This window comes from Berghia stephanieae, chromosome 9 (genome assembly GCF_034508935.2).
Source record: "Berghia stephanieae isolate SIO BIC M18660-M18661 chromosome 9, UCSD_Bste_1.3, whole genome shotgun sequence".
NCBI lineage: Eukaryota > Metazoa > Mollusca > Gastropoda > Nudibranchia > Aeolidiidae > Berghia > Berghia stephanieae.
Genome location: NC_088368.1, coordinates 19,399,104 through 19,421,328, shown reverse-complemented (window position 1 = coordinate 19,421,328; position 22,225 = coordinate 19,399,104). Strand labels below are relative to the sequence as shown.

At 32.8% G+C, this 22,225-nt stretch overlaps 1 protein-coding gene across 1 annotated transcript in view; it reads left to right on the top strand.

Annotated features, from left to right (window-relative positions):
• The window catches only part of LOC144979821 (guanine nucleotide exchange factor VAV2-like), a 132,752-nt gene that overhangs the window by 2,012 nt on the left and 108,515 nt on the right, over positions 1-22,225 (top strand). The window contains exons 3-14 of the mRNA XM_078926963.1: positions 380-435; positions 4,083-4,175; positions 9,062-9,142; positions 10,955-11,069; positions 11,381-11,482; positions 13,037-13,105; positions 13,324-13,521; positions 14,496-14,591; positions 15,192-15,263; positions 15,659-15,732; positions 18,016-18,034; positions 20,316-20,407. Coding sequence (XP_078783089.1) covers positions 380-435; positions 4,083-4,175; positions 9,062-9,142; positions 10,955-11,069; positions 11,381-11,482; positions 13,037-13,105; positions 13,324-13,521; positions 14,496-14,591; positions 15,192-15,263; positions 15,659-15,732; positions 18,016-18,034; positions 20,316-20,407 — 1,067 coding nt within the window. The remainder of the gene's footprint in view (positions 1-379; positions 436-4,082; positions 4,176-9,061; positions 9,143-10,954; positions 11,070-11,380; positions 11,483-13,036; positions 13,106-13,323; positions 13,522-14,495; positions 14,592-15,191; positions 15,264-15,658; positions 15,733-18,015; positions 18,035-20,315; positions 20,408-22,225) is intronic.

Below are 22,225 nucleotides of genomic sequence, written 5' to 3'. Positions count from 1 at the left end.
GCCCAATGTTATATCATTTGATCTTGACTTAGTTAATCTTCCTCTCAACTATGTAATCATAGAACATTTTTAATATGAGCTAGATCGAGAAGAAAATGAGTAATAGTAAAAAATTCTTAATTCGTTTATTATTTGGAAGTAGAGGAAGATAGATATGAAAGTGAAAGGGGGTTGCGGAGTGTAGATGACATTTGCAAGAATTTACATATCCTAGGATACTAGTTAAATTTATAGTGAACAGTTTTTGTGAGAATTAAAGAGTGAATTGCGGTAGGCCATAACACACTGAATTGAGAATGCATTTATATTAAACGATCAAGTCGATTTTTATTACTTTTATTAATATGTATATTTCTTTCTTTTAAACCAATTCTCTCAGGTCCTCGATACTTTGTCCAGATTGTCAAAGACTGATCTAGCTCAATGTAAATATAGGTAAGGAATCAAAAAGTTATTTTATGATATTAAATCTGAGATGTGAATGAATGAATATTTTTTTTTCTATTTACGGTGACCAGCCATCTCAAAATGGTTCCATGTTGGGATTAAATTTGTTGTGAAAATTGTATGTTATGTCAAAGTCAATAAAATCACACTATTTTAGCTTTTTACAATTTGCGACATTAATAATAATGGTAAAAATAACAATAGTGTACATTTATATAGCACCAATATCTCATGCAATACGAGCTCGCTTTATAAAACATATGAATCTCCTGTTAATTTCATACTTAAGTCGAAATATTCAGTTTTCTAAGTCTTGGTAATCCTGATGTATTGAGGCAGGATGTCATGAGTGGACTTGATGTCTGCCCATCCCCAATAGGCATTTAAAAAATATAGTCTAGAGCTTGGTATAATAAATGTGGAAACTTCTGACTTTTTAGACGTCTGCTGTGATAATGAATTCATATGTTATACATATTTGACGCTGTGTCTAAAGGTCATGAATGTAATATTTGCTGCAACTATAAAAATGCACCAATGCCAAGTTATTTGAAAAAGAAAGAAAAAAAACTAAGGAAAAAAATAGCTTCCATCCGTTTCTGTTGGTTTAAATAATGAAAAATAAACCAAAAACTGATGATATTGCACCATTAAAATTGCAAGCTTGCCAAACAGTATGATTTCTCATATTTTTTATTTGCTTTGAGGTCCAAAATATGAATTTTGATATGGGAATTGACCAAAATATGATAAATGCAGAAAGTCAGAGTTTTTAATAAATAGGGGGAAAATGATAAAAGTAGAAGAGTTGAAGGTCATTAAATATCGTCTTCACCTAGATGAGAGATGGAGTAGCCAGGTAAATGATTGTCATAGGAATAACAGAATTTTCCTACCCTATACTAGTTAGCTTGATAAGTCTCCATATATTCGGTGAATGTTAAATTTTGATATTTTTGATTTTTGAAAATGTTGAAAATGATTTTTTTTTTTTGGAAAAAATATGAAAAAATGACCACAGGTATTGGGAAAAATATGATAAAAAATATTTCAATTGGAGTCTAAAATGGCAGAAATAGTTTTACAAAAGTTAAAAAAGTGTGGACAAAATTAATACATTGTCCATGTTTTTTTTCTTTTGTTAATTTTAAAAGCTATAATAATATCTACTATAATTTTGATACTAGATCGTCAGCTTTTGGTTTATTTTTTTCATTATTTAACCTAGAGAAACATATAAACAAATTATTTCCTTAGTGTTTCCAAATAACGTCGTTAAGGAGTATTTTGGTTGCAAATTTTAGGAAAACAACCTTTTTGCTATGGATAACCTGAATCTAGTTTTCAATTGGCATCAGTTTTAGAGGAAGTGTACTATGATACATCTGAACCATTTGAAATGTATGGAATGAACAAATCTAGTCGTTTTTAAAAAAGAATTAAATATTTTATCATCGTGTCGTGTTCTTAAATATTAAAGATCAAGTGTGGGTTGAAATCATGGAAGATTATACAATTGATACTCTCTTGCTTTTTGGAATACCGGATATGTTCCCAATCGCTTTGCAAGTGGGCGTTAGGAACAAAGTTCGAATTCTGACATGAAAGATTGTAAGAAATATTTTATTTTACCCCTCAATTGATTCAGATTTCGTCATCTTTGAGTTAAAGACATGCCCCAAAAACACTTTTGTGATTCTTTTTTTTTTTTTTTTAAAGAATCTAATTTTTCATGAAATTTAATGCTTGATAATCTGATGTCACAAATTATTATTGTAAACTTGATGTCATTATATGTTGTTACTATTTTAGAATCAACACTCTTTTTCTAGGAATCATCTCAAAGAGGTATTATGTTGGGATGTACCCGATGCTTTAAATTTAAATTGAGGTTTAAGCTTTACCTAATTAAGGAGAGTGAGTCTTATTTTTCTCACACTTTCAAAAATGTTAGATCTCCCTATTCAGATGATTTTGGCCTTTTTGTTTTTTCATTTAGTTTATTCCCTCATAATATTGGATTGGCAAAAATTAAATCTCCCTATTCAGATGATTTTGACCTTTTTTTGTTCTTTTCATCTTGTTCATTCCCTCATAATATTGGATTGACAAAAATTAAATCTCACTATTCAGATGATTTTGACCTTTTTTTTTTTTTTCCATCTTGTTCATTCCCTCATAATACTGGATTGACAAAAATGAAATCTTCCTATTCAGATGATTTTGACCTTTTTTTTCTTTTCATCTTGTTCATTGACACAGTGGGTCACATTTGATAATGTGAGGGTAATAGATATCTCTATATAGCCATTTACTAAAATAGTACTAAAACTAAATGAGTACTGTCTTGTCTACATATAATAAGTATTCGAAAGAATTTGAGACTGTGGTAATATTTATCAATCACTTTTTTTGTTGGACGTTTCAGAGATGTCAACTATGACAAAAATTACACATTTTTAAAAAACCCAATGAAAATCTTGAAATGTCAAGCATTTTGGCAAGGCATCTTTTTTCTTGTATTATACAACACTGTGAACAATGTTCAATTTGACTCGTGAATTGGGGTCCCCGATAGATCTTGTACTTGTAGAGCTCTCACTTCCCACAGACAAAGGGACCGAAATCGATCCTGGGTGTAGTCGAGAATTTTTTTCCGATCCCTTTGTCCACCCAGCAGTGATATGGTAGCTTGGGCTGTTAGATCTGGTCAAAGTACTTTGCAATAGACTAACGTCCTCTATGCACGGGATAGCAAATAATTGCTATTGTCCATTTCACACCTACAGCATGGGTTCAAGATTTCCGGCTTACTGCTGGATTTCAGGCTTTTTGAAATAGATTTTTACTTTCTGTCCTGCCTGTAGATCACCCTATTATAGATAGTATGCGCTTGGCTAAGAAGCTTATAACATTGCCATCCGGAAGTATAACGGACCAACACACCAAACTGTGTGTATCCATGAACGTTTATAGTCAGGTTAATACAGATCAGTGAGCATTACTCATACGCAGATGGCAAAAAACAATAACAAAGACCTGAGTGACGTCAACTTCGAACTATCTATAAGACAGTTTTGAGGCCGTAGGTCACAGTTCAAAATAAGTTTCAGGCTTTTGGATTTGTTGGGAATGTATTTCGTCCTTTTTTGGCCTAACTTAGTTGCATCCATGCAGTGTAGAAACTGGGATAAGCTCCAGCCTAATGGCTCTGCAGGTCCAAAGCGAAGCAATAAGCGATATACATCTCTGGATTACACATTGAAAATAATTTTTTGTTGTTGTCGATGTTGAAATTACACATTGTTTTCTCCCAACTGAAACGTTTCTCTGATATTTGTGGTTGACATCTCTGTTGTCATTTTTATTACTATCAATATCATTAGTGTTTTGTAATCTGTTTGGACAGATTTCTCTTTTTTACAAATTATTTTGTTCTATCCAGATATTACATTACCTATTATTCTTATTATTAATATTATTACTATTATTATTCTTATTCTTATTATTATTCTTATTCTTATTATTATTATTATTATTATTATTATTATTATATTATTATTCTTATTATTAATATTATTACTATTATTATTACTATCATCATCATCACTATTTACATTGCGTACTTGTTGTAGAGGATTTCAGAACATAGTTGGTGGCGTGAGGGAAAGGCGCAAGAGCTCCAGTGCATCTTATTATAATGATTTGGATGAAAATTTTATGCAAATGTAAGTTTTGATAGACGTGTGCTAAAAAAAAAAAGAAAAAAAAAGAAAGAAATGCGAATCTTGTTGTGTTTGAGTTTTGACCTGCCACTTGCCTGAATCCATGACCTCGGTAAATAACAATCACACTGTGTGTCTTCTGTTTCCATTCATCACAAAAACATGTTTGTTGATTGATTTGTTAAATTTATTTATTTATTTATTTGTGCAACTTAAATATATATGTATTTATTGATTGTTATTTGACACTGGAAAAAATATGGTTGGGGGGGACATGTATATACATCTTGGAATATACGTGGTAAGCTCTGATATTCGATTGTCGATTGTCGTATCAATTGGGTACTGAGTTGGTCCCTCTTACACCTTGATATTTTTATCCTCCATTTTCATTAGCACTTCTCCCATCCTTTTTTTTTTTTTTTCTCATCATTATTGATATTTAAGTTCTTGCTCCACACTTTTTCCGAATTAACTTCAATAAAATGCCTTTCTTCAATGAAATATAGATAGATGCCTGGCCAAGAGTTCAAACTTGCCATCGAAGTATAGACCAACACAATCTGTGTACGAACTTATAGTCGTAATACGTTAGTGAGAACAACTCACAACGGATGGCAAACAATACAAGCTGATGAGTCATCTGCAACTATTATAGTGGTCTTGAGATAATCAGTCAGTGAAGATTCAAACGGAGAGATTGACAATTTTAGTCAAGAGGTCAATTTTTATGGAAAATGAGTTCTCATCAAAATTGATAAAATCAAACATTTTTCTACATATTGATGAAATATTTTAATTGAATTCTACTCCTAAATATTTTATTTTAATTTTTTTTATGAAGGTAATTATTATACTTAATGTCATGTTTGGAAGCGATTTTCTCAAAATTAGGGTTTCCCACCCAGGCCCATGCATATGACCAAAACTTCATGAAAAATCACCCGGTTTGCTTCAAATAAAATTAAAATGCTAAGGAGACATTGGGCTTTCAAAAAATGCAAAACAAAAATTTTCGCCATGCGACTGATTATTATAAGAAAAGAAACCAGTATTAATTGTGATACCCATATGTGACAAAAAATTTTTTATGTGAAGTAGACAGCGATGCAATTTGATTAAGGATCTTCATTTTGAAATGAGACATGAATGCAAGTTTATAAAAAGAATAACACGACGAATCAAAATGACGGATGGTTTGGGGGCCGTCCTAAGACCAATAATCTTATGAAGGCTGTTGATGACGCGGCTGGTAATGAATTCCTTTCTCTTACAGTGGGAGGAAAAACTAATGAACAAGAAAAAAGACAAAACAAAACAAAACAAAAAAAAAGCAAATCAAGAGGTTGAGATGAAGTGTTTGGAATTTGGGTTTTGTTGTGATTTGTTTTTAACACAAAGTCAATCACCATTGCTTGTGTTAATGAGTGTGTTCTGGTGTTTTAAAAATTGTTTACACATAGATCCTAATAAAAATGTTATTAGAAACAAAGGAGCAGTTAGCAAAGTCATGATTTGTGTGGAAACCCAACTTTTTATCCTGTTATTAATCGTGTCATTTTTATCTTTAGTTTTTATAATATATATATATTTTTTTGTCCTTTGCGTAAAAAGGCAAAAATAAAAACCCAAACAAAAAAAAAACAAAAAAAACCCACAAAACAAAAGGACTTTGGATTTAATTAAATGAGAAAAAAATCCCAAATTGTTTGTAATGGATGACGTTGTGTGTTTGATTGCATGCGTATTTATGACCAATCATCTGTAAATGGTATTATGTCAGTGGTAACATAATGCTAAAAACTAGATATTTTCAAAATTGATGAGACTTGTGTGTCAAGTTTTTAGGATGTTTCATTGGGCAAGAATTAACATAATTATAATTTCTTAAAAGAGTCAAAGGCTAAAAATTTCACTATATGGTTATTTTTTAACTGTAAAACTTCTCTTTTATTTTATTAATTATTTTTTTTGTTGTTGCATAAAGTTCACTCCGAAATATTACTGTTTCTCGGTGATTGGTCTCAATTGATATTTGCCATATGTCTGTCCCTGTTTTACACAATATCTGGTTTGTGATTTGGAAAGACACAGCACTCCGAGTACTATTACCATGTCTCTGTCCTGTTAGAATCATGCAATTAATTTTTGTTTGTTTGTTTGTTTTTTTGGATGATACGATCCCAACTTCCTGTTTCCTTTGTGAATGTGCATTCTACTATTTTTGTCAGGAAATTAGGAATTTGTCTGATCAACACCTATTCCTATCATATCTCATTTGACTTGATATTCTTACTCGTTCTCTCTTCTGCTGATAAAGGGATAAAACCACAATGTTCATATCATTGTCTTTGTGAATTAAATTGAAGGTTTTATATTCTATTTTTTTCCGCTTCTTTTTCTTTAAAAAAAAAAAAAAATCCATTTCATCTAGGCTTCTTTGCAGTTTAAATTACTGTAAATTAGAAAAAAAAATCAACAGTTCGAATACTTCCCTGGTGTACATACCACTGATCTTACCCATAAAAACATCTGAAAAGATGTACTTGTACTCTATGCATTGTATATTTATGTTTTAATGTAAATTGAAAAATTTCCAGTCCTGAATCTCTTTCCTGAGTTACATGCCCTTGATCTTACCTGTAAAAACTGAAACGGTGTGCAAGTCCTCTGTGTATTGTATCTTTGTAAAGTAAATAACACAATGCATGATATCTCTATGTACTGGAGAGTGTATTTGATGGAGATTTGTAGTATTGCACAAAGAAAATTCACTTTTGCACCCCTCAAGTCTTTATCAGTCGTAACCATGGACTAATTTTTGATCCAGTCGATCAATATTATGATGTTTGTTGATACTAGCATTTGATTTTGAACCAGTGGCAAAAGGTCGTTTTTGTATTTTCGGCACAAACCTCCCAACTTCCAACCCCTCTAAAATAAATATTGAGCATGCGTGTCCAAGGCGCTTTACAAGGGGTCCCTTGCCAACAGCATGGCTTAACATTCGAAATTACAATTCTATTTCGATGGATACAAGGCTGGTATTGACCAGGTACTCATTTTACACATGAGTATGGTGGGAGAATGTTAGTAAAGAGCCTTTTCCAAGGACTCAACTTTGGGCTGTTCAAAAGAGATTGATATTAAGTTATTTAGAAAAGCCGCAACAAAATTTTGTTTTAAAAAAACCAGTTTCTTTGGAATTGATCGTCAATGCTGACAATCTCCCGCAAATCTGTAGATTTTCGCATATTTTATTTTTGATGATAACTTACAGAAGGAAAGCAGCTTTTAGTGGGAATTAAGGATTTTAATATTACACCAAGACAATATTCTGGTGAAAGAGTAGATGTGTGGTGGATACAACAATATGTATGAAATGAATACTGTATGTCGCATCTGGAGGGATTAGGTTTAGCTAACTTTTAATTTACAATAATAATTATTTGTCATAATCATGGTGCTAAAATAGCTCAATAGTGATGTATTTAGTGTCGACTGTAATGAAAATGACCTTATGGTGCAGCTCCATTTATATTATATTTGAGAAAAGTAAATATGGGCCAAACAAAACATTAACTTTTCTGACAGGGTGTCAAACATATAACTATCATCTTATTTTCCAATGCATTAACTCACTCAACCCTAAAACTGACTCTATTCATAGTTTACCCGGGTTACTTTTACTCCATGCCGATTTATTACATTTTTCTAAGACAAATTATAGGCGTATTATCAAAGCTATTGTTTTCAGCTTTTACATGTTAATGGTAGTTGAATAGAACTATGCACATGCTCATTTATAATACATTTTTTTCTAATTTTGAAAAGTAGCAAAAATCTCTAGGATTGAGTGAGTTAATGTGAAATGCTTTCCTCCAACAAGAACAAACAAGAACTGGTTAACATTCTCACGTATTAATTATAGGTGATTCTTGTTTTCAGTGATCACAAAGTTTAGAAAAAAGACATTCAGTTAAATATTTTTTTATATTACATATATGGTATCACCTGTATATCATTTATCTATCTCAAGGGGGTGAGGTGGTCGAGTGGTTTAACCCTCTCCTTACCAACTCAAGGAAAATCATCACATTCATTACGATACGATGAACATTTTTCTTATTCAGATTTGTTTTGTACATCACAAAATTTTGAAGAGTAATATTTTCATTCTAGCTAAAAGAAGCTAATGCTGAATTGTAAATATCGTCTTGCTGGAAAAAATTATGTATAGTATGAGCTTATTCCTTTTGAGTTTTGAGTTTAGAAAATTGAACTCTGCAGAGCCCAAAATTTGTAGTTCTATGAAATGTTTGTAGGAGGATGAGTTGTGCCTGGTTGTAGGCAGTTGTCTATTTGAAAAGGTGAGTGATAAAAATGTGAAAAGATGTGCATGGAACAGTGCGTAGCCATCGTTATGTTATAGCCTGACTCTGAAATCCAAAAAGACTGGCATTTTGACGTCATTATTTGTCTTTTGCACCGCCGAGTGAGTTGTCGTTAGTAGTGCTCATGGAAGGATTCTGTAACTATTGATAACTCCGATTTGTTTTTTTTTATAGGTATGATTTGATTTTGTCATTTTTGAGTTGCTGTTTTTGTTTCAGGCATACTTTACATCCATAACCTCATATTGTTTGCTTTCTGATTTTGGTTTTGACTCACGAGTTTTCCATTTATCACAGCACCTCTTTTGTGAGATTATTTATAACTTTTTATACTAGTGCCTGTTCCCTAGTTTGTCACAGTTCTGTTTTGTAATTTTTGATTCACTATTGTTTGCCGCGCATCATCACCAACAAATAATTCAAAATTTTTTCTCTTCCTCTTTCTCTGTACTTCAATACAACCCCATTCGCATTGACTACAAACACGATGTACAGTGGTTTCCCTCCTGACTCCGTAGCCGATGCAAGGGCGGACGACCATGAAGACATCTACGGAAATCTACAGGATTTGGCCTTGTGAGTAGAATTGGAATTTGAGAGAGAGAGAAAAAAAAAGAAGATAGTTAAGCCTTATTATGAAAACATAAATGAATCAATTGAAACGAGAATCATCCGTCCAATTTGTTTAAAATTTAAGTTTATATCTCTTCTCGAATATGTAGATAGCAATGATTACTATCTATATTCCCCTATCTAAGAGTGTACAGGATTATTAAGTCATATAATATCAAGTCATTTTTTGTTTTATTTTAAACATATGTTTATTTATTTATTTATCTATTTATTTACTTATTTGTTTATTTAATTATTCATTCTTTTAAAAATTTATTTTTAATTTTAAAATTTATTTTATTGTTTTTTTTGTTGTTGTTTTTATTTGTTTTTTAATTTACGTTTTTTTTTTGGTTCTTTTTTGGTTTTCGATTTTTTAATTTACTGTTTTTTTTTTTTTTTTAAGGTCAATATCCCTATATCTACCTGTTTATTGTCGTATTTAAAAGACGGAGATAAATCTAAATTGGCAAAGTAACGACAAACATTGGGTGTCTCCCATTCCTGAGGTTATTTAAAAAAAAAAAAAATTAAGTGATATCTCTTCTCATTTTGAATTGCTTTCATCTTTAAAGTTGTAAGCCTTATTGGACATATACACTAATTCTAAGTCTCATTTATTAACACATTTGGGTATGTACATTTATGTAGAGATTTACAGTAAGTTAATTCAGAAACATTCATTTTCCCAGCCATTGACATAATGAATCATATGATTGCATATATTTCAGCATAATATTATAGTTTGTTCACACAGAGTTGAAAACATGCCCAAAATACATTCTTGGTGTTAGATTTCTTTTTTTTTTTTTTTCTGGAGGGATGTCCGATCCCTTGTTTTCTGCTTAAGTTACAAATTTCAGCTCCCTGAACCACCTTTATCTCACTTTCCCGTGGCCTTTGAGAGGACTATTATCTGCTTTCTATGAACACCTCTTCAGCCAACACTCTTACTCCTATCCTCTAAAAAAAAAAATTTCAGGATTCTGTACATCACATATCACCATTTTTGGGGGGCGGGGCTGAAGAAGGGTTTTGAGTCGTAAATATTCCTTATGTAATCTGCTCTGTTTTAAGGCTGTCATATTCATTTTAATTCCATTCTTTTTTCTTTTTTTTTTTTATAGTCCATAGTTTCCATCAGTTGATTATTTACATGTAAAGCTGTTTTTAAGTGAAGACTGGTTTTCCAAAACTCCTTATATCGGGTGTTACCAATTTTTGACATATTGAGGATTATTCCCCCTAAATAAAATTTCACATCCAGTCTATCGTTAAATCATGATTATCCTTCAAATTCATATCAATCTCGGGAAATTCTTGTGCCAGTTTCAATAAGCTCGTGGATGGGGAAATCTCAAAAAGTAAGAAAATCGACGCACCAAGATTTGGAGAAACCAGCCATTAATACTCTTCAACAGTCGTAACGTCACTTCCCTCGTAATGGCGCATGATAACTAAGTAACTGGCTCTAAACTATCGGAACAATGGCAGATGCCCTTATGAAATATTTCTCAGACGATCATAAAAGCGTATCCAGAGGGAAAAAAAAACATTATAAATATGATCTTGTTTTGACTTATAGACATTCTGATCACAGACATTTTAAAAATTCTAGCCAGCATGAAGAATAAAAAGTACAGCTTTTCTTTGTTTAGAACCACGATGGCAGCCGTTGCTGGGCGACGTGACATCAGACTATTGAATCCAATTGTTTCTGTATTATATGTGGATTTAATGTTTTTACAAGTAATCGTGCCATGCCTCTCTCTTCAGAGAAAATGATTTGGAGGATCAGGATGAAATTTATGACACAGTCTATCAACCTGAGGAGAAAATTTACGATGACCTACTACGACACGATTTCCCCCGTCGTGACAGGGCTTCCATTGTAAGTATTAATAGAACCACTCTTGTCCTCCTCTGTTTATTGCTTATAGTAAATTTACTGTATGTACTATTTGGCTCGTTTGTGAGTTGATGCAAATTGGGGAGGGATCGATGTAAATATGATTTCTTCTTCTTCTTTTAAAAAATGTTCTTCTTCTTCTTCTTCTTCTTCTTCTTCTTCTTCTTCTTCTTCTTCTTCTTCTTCTTCTTCTTCTTCTTCTTCTTCTTCTTCTTCTTCTTCTTCTTCTTCTTCTTCTTGATCATGATGAATACTTGATTTGTATATCTGTTGTGTCACTGTCTCCCTTTCAGGCAAACAGTAGTTCAGAGCCACTCAGCAAAAGGGACTACTGTATCAAAGAATTGTTGGACACAGAGGCCAACTACAAACAGGCCTTAGAAATGATTCAGACTGTGAGTATTTTGATGTAATTGAGCATTGAGCATTTATATAGCGCAATATCCACTAAACATGCTCAGAGCGCTTTACAAGGGGTCCCTGGTCTACAGCAACATTTAACACGTAGGACGGGACATAACGCCTGTTAGGCGATATTACAGTTTTTCGGACAAAGACAACGCTGTTAACAGCCAGGTACTCATTTTACACCTGAGTACGGTGAGAGAATGTGAGTAAAGAGCCTTTTCCAAGGACTCAACTATGCGCCGAACTCGATGCTCAAACCCAGGATCTTCCGATCCGAAAGTGAGTTTCATACCACTAGACCACATAGCCACACATAATGTAGATAATGCTCTTCCTTTTGTTTCAATTGATTATCTCTATGTAATGAACCCAGCATAATAATTAGAAATGCAGTAATGCCAGCTATTACGAAAATTACTAATTTTTACTTAAACAATAAAGCAATGTGACAAATATTGAAATCTTGGAAAATTCCATATTTTAGGCCAACTTTGTAGTTATTCTGTAATTATACTGTCAGGACACTGTGAATGGTGTTAATTTTACTACTCATGAAACTGGGACTGCACTGGATTACACTTTTTTATGTGAGAAAATTGCACATTTTTTCCCTCTCAAATGACACATTTCTGATTCTTGTAGTTTGGCATCTCTGGAAATTTAAAGAAAATATAGGGGGTTTAAATGTGATCCACATACATAGAAACAAATAAAAAATAAGAAATAAAAAAAGAAAAAGCAAGAAAGAAAATAATATAAGAAACAACAAACAAAGTTTTGAACCTTGGTCTCCCTCAAGGGGAAAACAAAATATTAAGGACAGTTTCAAATTGAGAGATTGATGATGATTGTTTTTAAGCTAAAGACTATGTGGCCTTAATTGGATTCAATAGTCTGATGTCACGTCGCCCACCAACATTGCGGCCATCTCGGTTCTAAACAAAGAAAATCAGTACTTTTTATACTTCATGCTGGCTAGGACTTTTCATATGTTTTGTCATCAGAACGTGTAAAAGTCAAAACACGATCAGATTTATAATGTTTTTTTTTTCCTCTGGATACGCTTTTATGCTTGTCGGAGAAATATTTCATAAGGGCATCCGCCATTGTTCCGATAGTTTAGAGCCAGTACTAAGTTACCATGCGTCATTATGAGGGAAGTGACGTGACAACTGTTGAAGCATATTAATTGCCTTAATCTTGTATTGTGTCAGGAAGAGTCAGACTTGAAAAAAAAAGAAAAGAAACAGTATTCATTCTTCCTCAATAGATGACATAAACTCAAAAAAGTCACATAAACTTCTCTGTAAATTCAATTTTCATTATTCAAACCACCCTGACACAGTACTGTGTTGCGGCAGTTGGTCACATATATATATATATATTTTTTTTTTCTTCCTAAAACATTTTCAACAATTTTAAATTCAATATTCAGTGGACTAGAAATTGACGTAGTCATAGTCTTTTATGTGTTTTGTTGCATTTTTCTGTTCATAACATTCAATTTTACAAATATTTTAAAAATAAAAATCTATTTCCAGCATTTTATCAAACCTCTTAAAGATGTGTTAAGTGCTTTGGATATGGACATCATATTTGCATACATCCCGGTAAGTTAATTTTAACAATAATAATAATATATACTTTATTCATCCAAAAAGTGGAAATTCGTTTACATACATGGCATGCATAAAAATGTATGAACACAAAGTTGAGAATCTATGGCTTGATTAAAAATATTTTTTCTGTATTTTTTTATTTTTTAGAAGTTTGTATCCCACATGCCTTTTTTTTTCTCTTTTAATATTATGTATTCTTGTCATTTCAGGAACTTCTTGAAGTTCACAAAGACCTGTATGACAAGCTGTTCCAGGCAGTCAACCATGGCCACCCTCGACTGGCCGACGTGTTTGTCCAAAGTAAAAGTAAAATGTTGATATACGGAGATTTTTGCTCTAACTTGCCCAAAGCTCAAGAAACCATTGACCGCGTTTGCGAGACAGAAATGGTTCGGTTGAAAATACAGGTGTGTGCATTGTATATTTAAGTCAAATTTTCAAATAGGTTATTTTTGCCCCAATTCTTCATAGGTACAAAGGGTTTTATTGTTATGTGGAGATGATTAAGGTGTGGAAAATTGAATTTATAGCCAATGATTTCAAACTTGGATGAGTATTTTAGAGTGCTCAAAACCATGATTTATTACGTTATCAGATTCTGATAATATTTGACTCTTTAGAATCCAGTTCATTGAGGCATAATCCCGTTTTGACACGACAGGTCACATTTATCCTTATTATTATTATTATTATTAATATTATTATTTATTATTATATTATTATTATTATTATTATTATTATTATTATTATTATTATTATTATTATTATGTTATTATTATTGTTATATTATTATTATTATTATTTGAATAATCCTTTTACAATATTTAACATTTTTTACTCGTTTGTAATTTTTATATTTTTTAGTACTATGAAAAACCTATTATTATTATGATTATTTTGACGATAAATAGAATTTTCTTCATCCTGTTCATTGAGGTGGGTTGCACAATAGAAAATTAAAAATATTCCCCTCACTCTCAATAAATAGAAGAAAAAAACAACATATTTATTCATTTTTCTTCAAGTTTATTCCATTAAAAAAAATAAATAATAACGTGAAGTTGAATGTAAGATTCAATTTAATTACAAAAACAGATCAAATGAACGTTTCGGGTTTCCCCTTTATGAACAAAACAGGATGATTGAAACACTGAATGAGATGATGTGGTTGTCTTAATGACTACTACATCATCTCATTCATCTGTGGTGTTTCAATCATCCTGTTTTGTTGATAAAGGGGAAACCCGAAACGTTCATTTGATCTGTTTTTGTAATTAAATTGAAGCTTACATTCAACTTCACGTTATTATTTATTTCTTCGAGCTTCGAGCAGCAACATTTACACTATCCACTAAAAAAACAACTCTTTCCCTGGTTCTAGGAGTGTGAATGTCAGGCTAACAAAGGCAAGTTTCGTCTACGTGATCTCCTCCATGTCCCCATGCAGAGGGTTTTAAAGTATCATCTCTTAATGAGGGTATGATTTGGTTTATTTTTTACCATCCTTGCTTACTCATAATAATAATATATACTTTATTCATCCAAAAAAAAAAAATGGAAATTCGTTTACAGACATGGCATGCATAAAAATGTATAAACACAAAGTTGAGAATCTATTGCGACAATGTATACATATATATTTATGCAAATGTACAAATATGTAAAAATATACAGCCAAGAACCAATAGCAACACCTTATATATTAATTTAATAAATTGAGATAGTCCATACCTCTTGCCTTTAGTCCGAACTTGTGAGTGTATATTTAAAAGATAGTATTTAATTTAAATCACAGTTGGGCGTTCCCTATTTGATCTAATTCTCCTTTGTCTTACTTTTTCTTGGGTGCTTTAATCGTAATTCTAGAATTTAATACTATCCCTTTTTCTACTTTTTTTTACTGGCGCTGATATGACCTTAATGTGTTGCAAGCGCCGTAAAACCCTTAAAAACAAACAAACAAACATCGGCAATGCTTGTAAAACTATTCTGTGATATAAATTTCCATATCCTTTAAAAAAAAATTCTCTTTGATGGATATAATTGTTCGTATTTTCCTACCTTCAACTCTAAACAGGAGTTGATAAAAAACACAGATAAAGCCAGTGCAGAGAGAGATGGTTTAACGAGAGCATTGGAAGCAATGCAGGTAAGAATGACTAGATGTAACTCTTCTTTAGTCTTATTGAAAGTGTGTCCAGACCAGTGAGAGGGCATGCATATCAAATTATGAAATTAAGGAGCAGGCACCCAGTGTAAGATAAAGTACTGAACAAAAGTGTGTATGGAAGGTGCCAGACAAAGTAAGAAAGAAAAATACCAAAAGAAATAGCATCCTGAAAGTAAAAAGGAAAAAAAAAGAAGAAAGAAAACAGCCCCAAAAACAAACATTCCCTACTTACAGAAATAAAAATACCTTTTAAGGTTTGAGGATTTTATCTGATAATAACCTGCTTTATTAATTTATTCATGGTTTATGATTCTTTGAAATACAATTTAAAAATATAAAATTTAAAAAAACAATTTCTTCCACCCCATGTCCAGGACTTATCTCTGTATGTAAATGAAGTGAAAAGAGACCATGAAGGCCTTCAAGTCATCATTGAGATTCAAAACAGGTAATTATATGAGTTGTGTAGTGATTAATACGTTGCTAGAAGCTGTGGATTGTAAAAATAGATAGATATGTACAAAAATTAATAATATAACAGTGCTGATGGTTTTCCTTGGATCCGCGGAAATCCGCGATTTTGGAGTCCTGAGGAGGAATTTCCTCCTTTTTAAAATTACATTTTCTCGAAACGATGTGCTTGCAATGAGAGAAAGTTGTGTCGTGATTAATACGTTGCTAGAAGCTGTGGACTGTAAAAATAGATATGCACAAAAATTAATAATATAACACAGTGCTGATGGTTTTCCCCGGATCTGCGGAAATCTGTGATTTTGGAGTCCTGAGGAGGAATTTTTTCCTTTTACAAATTACATTTACTCGAAACAATGTGCTAGCAACGAGAGAGTTGATGTGTGGTGGAACACACAGGTGCAGTTTCCGACTCTCCAGAGGTTAGCTAGAGTATCAATGATAGTCTATCATCTCAATTGCTCTAAAAGTGGGGGTTTAGTGCAGTAAAAATGGGGCTGTTCAACATTTTCCTACTTTTTCTTTTTTTTGTCACCATCAGCACTGATAACAGATTAAAAAGAAGCAAAATACCAATCTGGGAACATATTGGGCTCAAAACCTTTCTTCAGCCAATTAATTATAAAAACACTTAAATCGTCACTAAGGTTTTGAACCGGAATTATTCCATTTCAGAATTTTATTCTTTTTTTTTTTTTTTAAGCTGACATATTCATTTTTGTGAACCATTAAAAGGATAAGGAATGAGTAATTATTTGACTGGATAATAGGCTGGCATAGTGCATACCAGCCTACTTTTACGGATCGTCCGTAATTCTTACGGAAATTAGGTAACAATTTCTGACATACGGAAATGGAAGAGAAATATTACGGATTTTGATTTCACAGCAATTTGGTCGTAGTGTTGGAGAGAAACTTTTTTTTTTTTTCTTTTAAGTTCCCACAGTTATCAAAAGAGAGAGAAAAAAATGTTCCCTTTAAAGTTATAAAGGCTACTGCTCAGTTCACGCCCATGATAGCTTAGAAGTCGATTGCCAGCTCGTAATGGTGGAGGTCAACAACATTTATTTTACGTATAGAAGGTTGTAGATAATAAAATTGAGCTTTATATGGCGCAATATCCACTAAATGTGCTCAAAGCGCTTTACAAGGGGTCCATGACCAACAGCAACATTTAACATGTAGGACGGGACAACGCCTGTTAGTCAATAATACAATTTTTTCGGACAGAGACAATGCTGTTTACAGCCAGGTACTCATTTATACCTGAGTACGGTGAGAGAATGTGAGTAAAGAGACTTCTCCAAGGACTCAACTATGCGCCGAGCGAGGCTCAAACCCAGGACCTTCAGATCCGAAAGCGAGTGTCATACCACTAGACCACATAACCACATACGCAGTATTTTAAAAAAAATTTGTTGTTGTTGTTGTTGTTGCTGTTTTTGTTGTTAATTGGTGGAGTGTTACTACAATTGTACCATTTATTACTGATGAATTTTGTGTTGGCTACTGATTTTGAAATGTTCAAGTAGACAGGTATGCCCATAGTGTTCAGACACTTGTCAATGAGTAGATTGGAAGGAACAAGGAAGTGAATCTAACATAAGATTTAATAGCTGCTATTGGAGGCTTTAGTTATAATAAGAAGGAGAGAGAAAGAGAGAGAGAGAGAGAGAGAGAGAGAGAGAGAGAGAGAGAGAGAGAGAGAGAGAGAGAGAGAGAGAGAGAGAGAGAGAGAGAGAGAGAGAGAGAGAGAGAGTGAGAGAGAGAGAGAGAGAGAGAGAGGCACAAGGAAGTGAATCTAAAGTAAGATTTAATAGCTGCTATTGGAGGCTTCAGTTATAGTAAGAGAGAGAGAGAGAGAGAGAGAGAGAGAGAGAGGGGGGGGACACGGAAGTGAATTTAAAATAAGATTTAATAGCTGCTATTGGAGGCTTTAGTTGTAATAAAAGAGTGAGAGAGAGAGAGAGAGAGAGAGAGAGAGAGAGAGAGAGAGAGAGAGAGGGGGGGGGGGGAACACGGAAGTGAATCTAAAATAAGATTTAATACCTGCTATTGGAGGCTTTATAATAAGAGAGAGAGAGAGAGAGAGAGAGATAGAGAGAAGGGGGGGGGGGTGGAGGGAGAGAGAGAGAGAGTCTTATCAATAATTAGTGTGCAAATTACTTGGATATACATCCATCCATCCAAATGATTATCATCACTTCTGTTGTGTCGTGACATCATCCTCTAATCTTTAAAACATTTTGTCCCTTTTCAGTATTAACGATCTTCGTATGGTAAGTATAAATCAAATATTCTTATTCTTATCTTAGAAAATGAATTACACAGTTTCTTTTCATTTCTTTCCTTTAGAAAACCTTTGTTACGATTAGTAATGTATATTTTAGTCAACAATTCCCCTCTAGAATTAAAGATGGAAAACCCCAAGCAATTATTATTATATTGCTTCCCATTATATCTGAAGTGAATCGAGTGATAAGGTACATCAAGTACAACAACAAGCCATTTTGACGGTTTTCTAAAAACTACTCTTTATTTCCTGTTTATGTAAGGGACGTAACTAAGATAATGATTATTTCCCTTTAATCTATTACAATATCCATTTTTGAGATGTCTATTCCTGACCTCCCAAAGTTGGCAGGGATTCATGCACTTACTGTGTCTTCCATCCCTCTATATCTGTTTTACAACATGCTTTCGTCTATCCTGTTGCGATTATCCGGAGTGAACTGGACTTGGTTTTATCCTGGCCCTGGCCAGATCCTGACTGGGAGGGAACAGTCAAATGTATAGTTAGAGTTTTTGGAGGTTATATTTTTTTCCTTGTAAATCATCTCTGTTTTATGTACTGTATTATTTGTGTTTTATGTATGTATGATTTGTAAACATTTGAGTGTGTTCCTCTTAGTGGGGACCTGTGGTTTTGTGAGGATGAGACATTTAGGTGATCTCAAACTAAGTACATTGATGGTGTGCTCTTGGAATCTACCCCCGTTTCCTATTTGAACCAATTCCCCTTTGTCCTACCTTTTCTTGGGTGCTCAAACTATGTACATTGATGGTGTGCTCTTGGAATCTACCTCCATTTCCTATTTGAACCAATTCCTCTTTTTCTTGGGTGCTTTAATTGTAATTCTAGATCTTTTTACTAGCCCTGTTTTCTTCCTTTTTACTGGCGCTGACATGACCTAAACGTGTCACAAGCGCTATAAAACCCTAAAAGACAACACGAAACCCACCCCTAAACATTTGGGATGGCTATGTGTTTAAAAACCTTTCATCCGACAACAAGAGAAGATAGAATAAGAGAATGAAAATTAAAGAATATAGATTGTAGTTATTTATTTACTCCTTCACTCATTCATTTCCAAGACTAGGTGACTTTGTTTTTGTTTTTTGTTTGTTTTTTTTCTTTTCTTTTATTGGGAATGTATGAAATGGACAAGAATCAGTCTTTCATCATACTGGCCCATCCAAGTTTTTAAAGTTTTTTTTTATCAAACAGCTGATTCATTGGTAGTTTTGCCCATTCTTTGATGTTATCAATCTACATCTTCTTTGGCCAACCTCACTTTCTATTTTTGCAGGATAGTAAACTCTCTAATTATGGTCTTGCTCACCACTCCTAATCCACAAACATTTCTGTCTGTTTACATTTGATAGAAGAGGCTCTTGTTGACCTGTTACTTTAAATGCCTACTGGGAAAATCATTCATCAGTTTTTTAATGATGGATGTATAAAGAAAATTGTCAGAAGGAAAAATAAAATAAAATTTCTATTGTTTATTCGAAAATTTCGTGATTACATGTTTCATTTTTCTTAACTCTGATTGATTGTACTGTTTCATCATTATTATCGCTGTCATTATCACCTTTCACTGCCACCAATGCATCATCATCATCATCATCATCATCATCATCATAATCATCTTCAAAAAAAAAAAATTGAGCTTTTATTTAGCGCAATATCCACTTAACGTGCTCAAAGCGCTTTACAAGGGGTCCCTGGTCAACAGCAACATTTAACATGTAGGACGAGACATGACGCCTGTTAGGCGATATTACTTCTTCTTCTTCTTCGTTCCTGTCACGTCACATGGTCAGTCCGGTCTGGTGAATGAAGCCCACAGTGGTCCTGAGGTCGTCCTCACTGCCGTACAGCTTCTTTGAGTATGGGGTTGGGTCAGGCCAGAAGTTCCTTCTCAACTGGTTGTACCTTGGACATTCCATTAGGACATGATGTCCATTTTCATTTTCAAGTCCGCAGTCACATTGTCCAGGGGCGATATTACACTTTTTGGGACAAAGACAACGTTGTTAACGACCAGGTACTCATTTTACACCTGAGTACGGTGAGAGAATATGAGTAAAGAGTCTTTTCCAAGGACTCAACTATGCGTCGAGCGAGGCTCGAACCCAGGACCTTCCAATCCAAAAGCGAGTGTCATACCACTAGACCACATAGCCGCACATCATCATCATCATCGTTATCCCTATTATTATCCATCACTACCACCAATGTTTTCATCATCATCGTCGTCGTCGTCATTATTTCAGCCCCCTGACACGTCCTTGAAAGATTATGGAAGATTCCAGAAAGATGGAGAGCTCAAAGTGCTGAGTCATTCAGACAATAGACATAGAAACAGGTTGGTAGAGATTTTTGCCATATATCAATATTCTGCTTTTCCTCTTAGCTCTTTGTTTTACTCCTTTTCTGTGTTGTGATTTTGACATTCATATCATATCTGTAGTATATGTAATAATAATAATAATAATAATAATAATAATAATAATAATAATAATAATAATAAGCATATTTATATAGCGCCTTTCGTCGAAACCTCAAAGCACTTTTAAAAAAAAAAACCCAAAAAAAAACAAATTAAAAAAAAATTCAAATACAATTCAACCAAAGTATCAAAACAATTAAGAGCACAAAAGGGCATCAATACATCATCAATATAAATGTCACATACAATACATTTAAAATTCAATTAAGTAAATATTTCCTGAAAAGATATGTTTTCAGGGCTTTTTTGAAAATGTCTATTGAGCTCGAGAGTCTCACAGATTGAGGGAGATCATTCCAAATCGTGGGTCCGAATTTCATAAGAGACCTATCACCAAAATATCAAGGATGTCTAACCATGTAAGTGTGAGAGAGATGATTTTGAGAAAAACACTTGTACAATGACCTATCCTCAAAATAACTGGTCATGCGTGTTAAGATCCCATGACTATTCCCATCTAATAATAGTCTATGTTGGTCACACGGAAGGCGAGGAGTTAGACTTTAAAATAAGCTAGAAGATTTTTTAAACCCACATGCTGACACCCTTGATATATGTATATATATTATTTTTCTTGTCGTAGAGTAGATCTGTAACTTCTATAAAAGAATTCTTTAATAGAAATCTTTTTCTTTATTTCAGACATTTTATCATATACTTTTTTTCTTTCTTAGAATTAGAATTCTATCATTTTTAATTATTTTTGTTTTCATTTGATTCGCTTTTTAAAATTTTTTGCTTCTAATTTTTTTTTGTGGGCTTTTTAAAAAATCTAATGGTTTGCCGACAATATTATATTTTACGTTTAATTTGATTTTGTTGAATTACATACTTAACAATCATTTCCACTAGATTACAGACCTGTAAAATGTCCAACAATCTCTCTCTCTCTTCTCTCTCCTCTCTCTCTCTCTCTCTCTCTCTCTCTCTCTCTCTCTCTCTCTCTCTCTCTCCCTCTCTCTCTCCCTCTCTCTCTCCTCTCTCTCTCTTCTCTTCTCTTTCTCTCTCTTTCTCTCTCTTTCTCTCTCTCTCTCTCTCTCTCTCTCTCTCTCTCTCTCGCACTCACACATACACAAACACACTCTTTGACCAATGTTGTTTTCCTTTGTTTTCAATTATATATTTACGTCTGTAGCCATTCCTCACTCGCTTTGTAGAATTTATTGTAAGTTTGTAAAATCATCATCACCATCAACACCATCATCGTCATTGTCATCATTATAAATCAATCAATATATTAATCACCAGTCTCCCATTTGTATTTATCAAATAAATATAACCCATAGCAGTAGTTTAGTAGTGCATGTCTGTTTTTATTATTGTTGTTGTTGTTGTTATTGTTATTATATTGTTATTATATTATTATTATTATTATTATTATTATTATATTATTATTATATTATTATTAACTATATTATTATTATTATTATTATTATTATTTTTATTATTATTTTTTCTTCTTCTTCTTCTTTTCTCTTCTTCTTCTTCTTCTTCCTTCTTCTCTTCTTCTTCTTCTTCTTCTTCTTCTTCTTCTTCTTCTTCTTCTTCTTCTTCTTATTATTATTATTATTATTATTATTATTGTTATTAGTATTTACAGATTTATAGAATCCTTTGAAACATATTTATTTATTTATTTCATTTCAGTTATTCACTTATATTTATTTTTGGTTA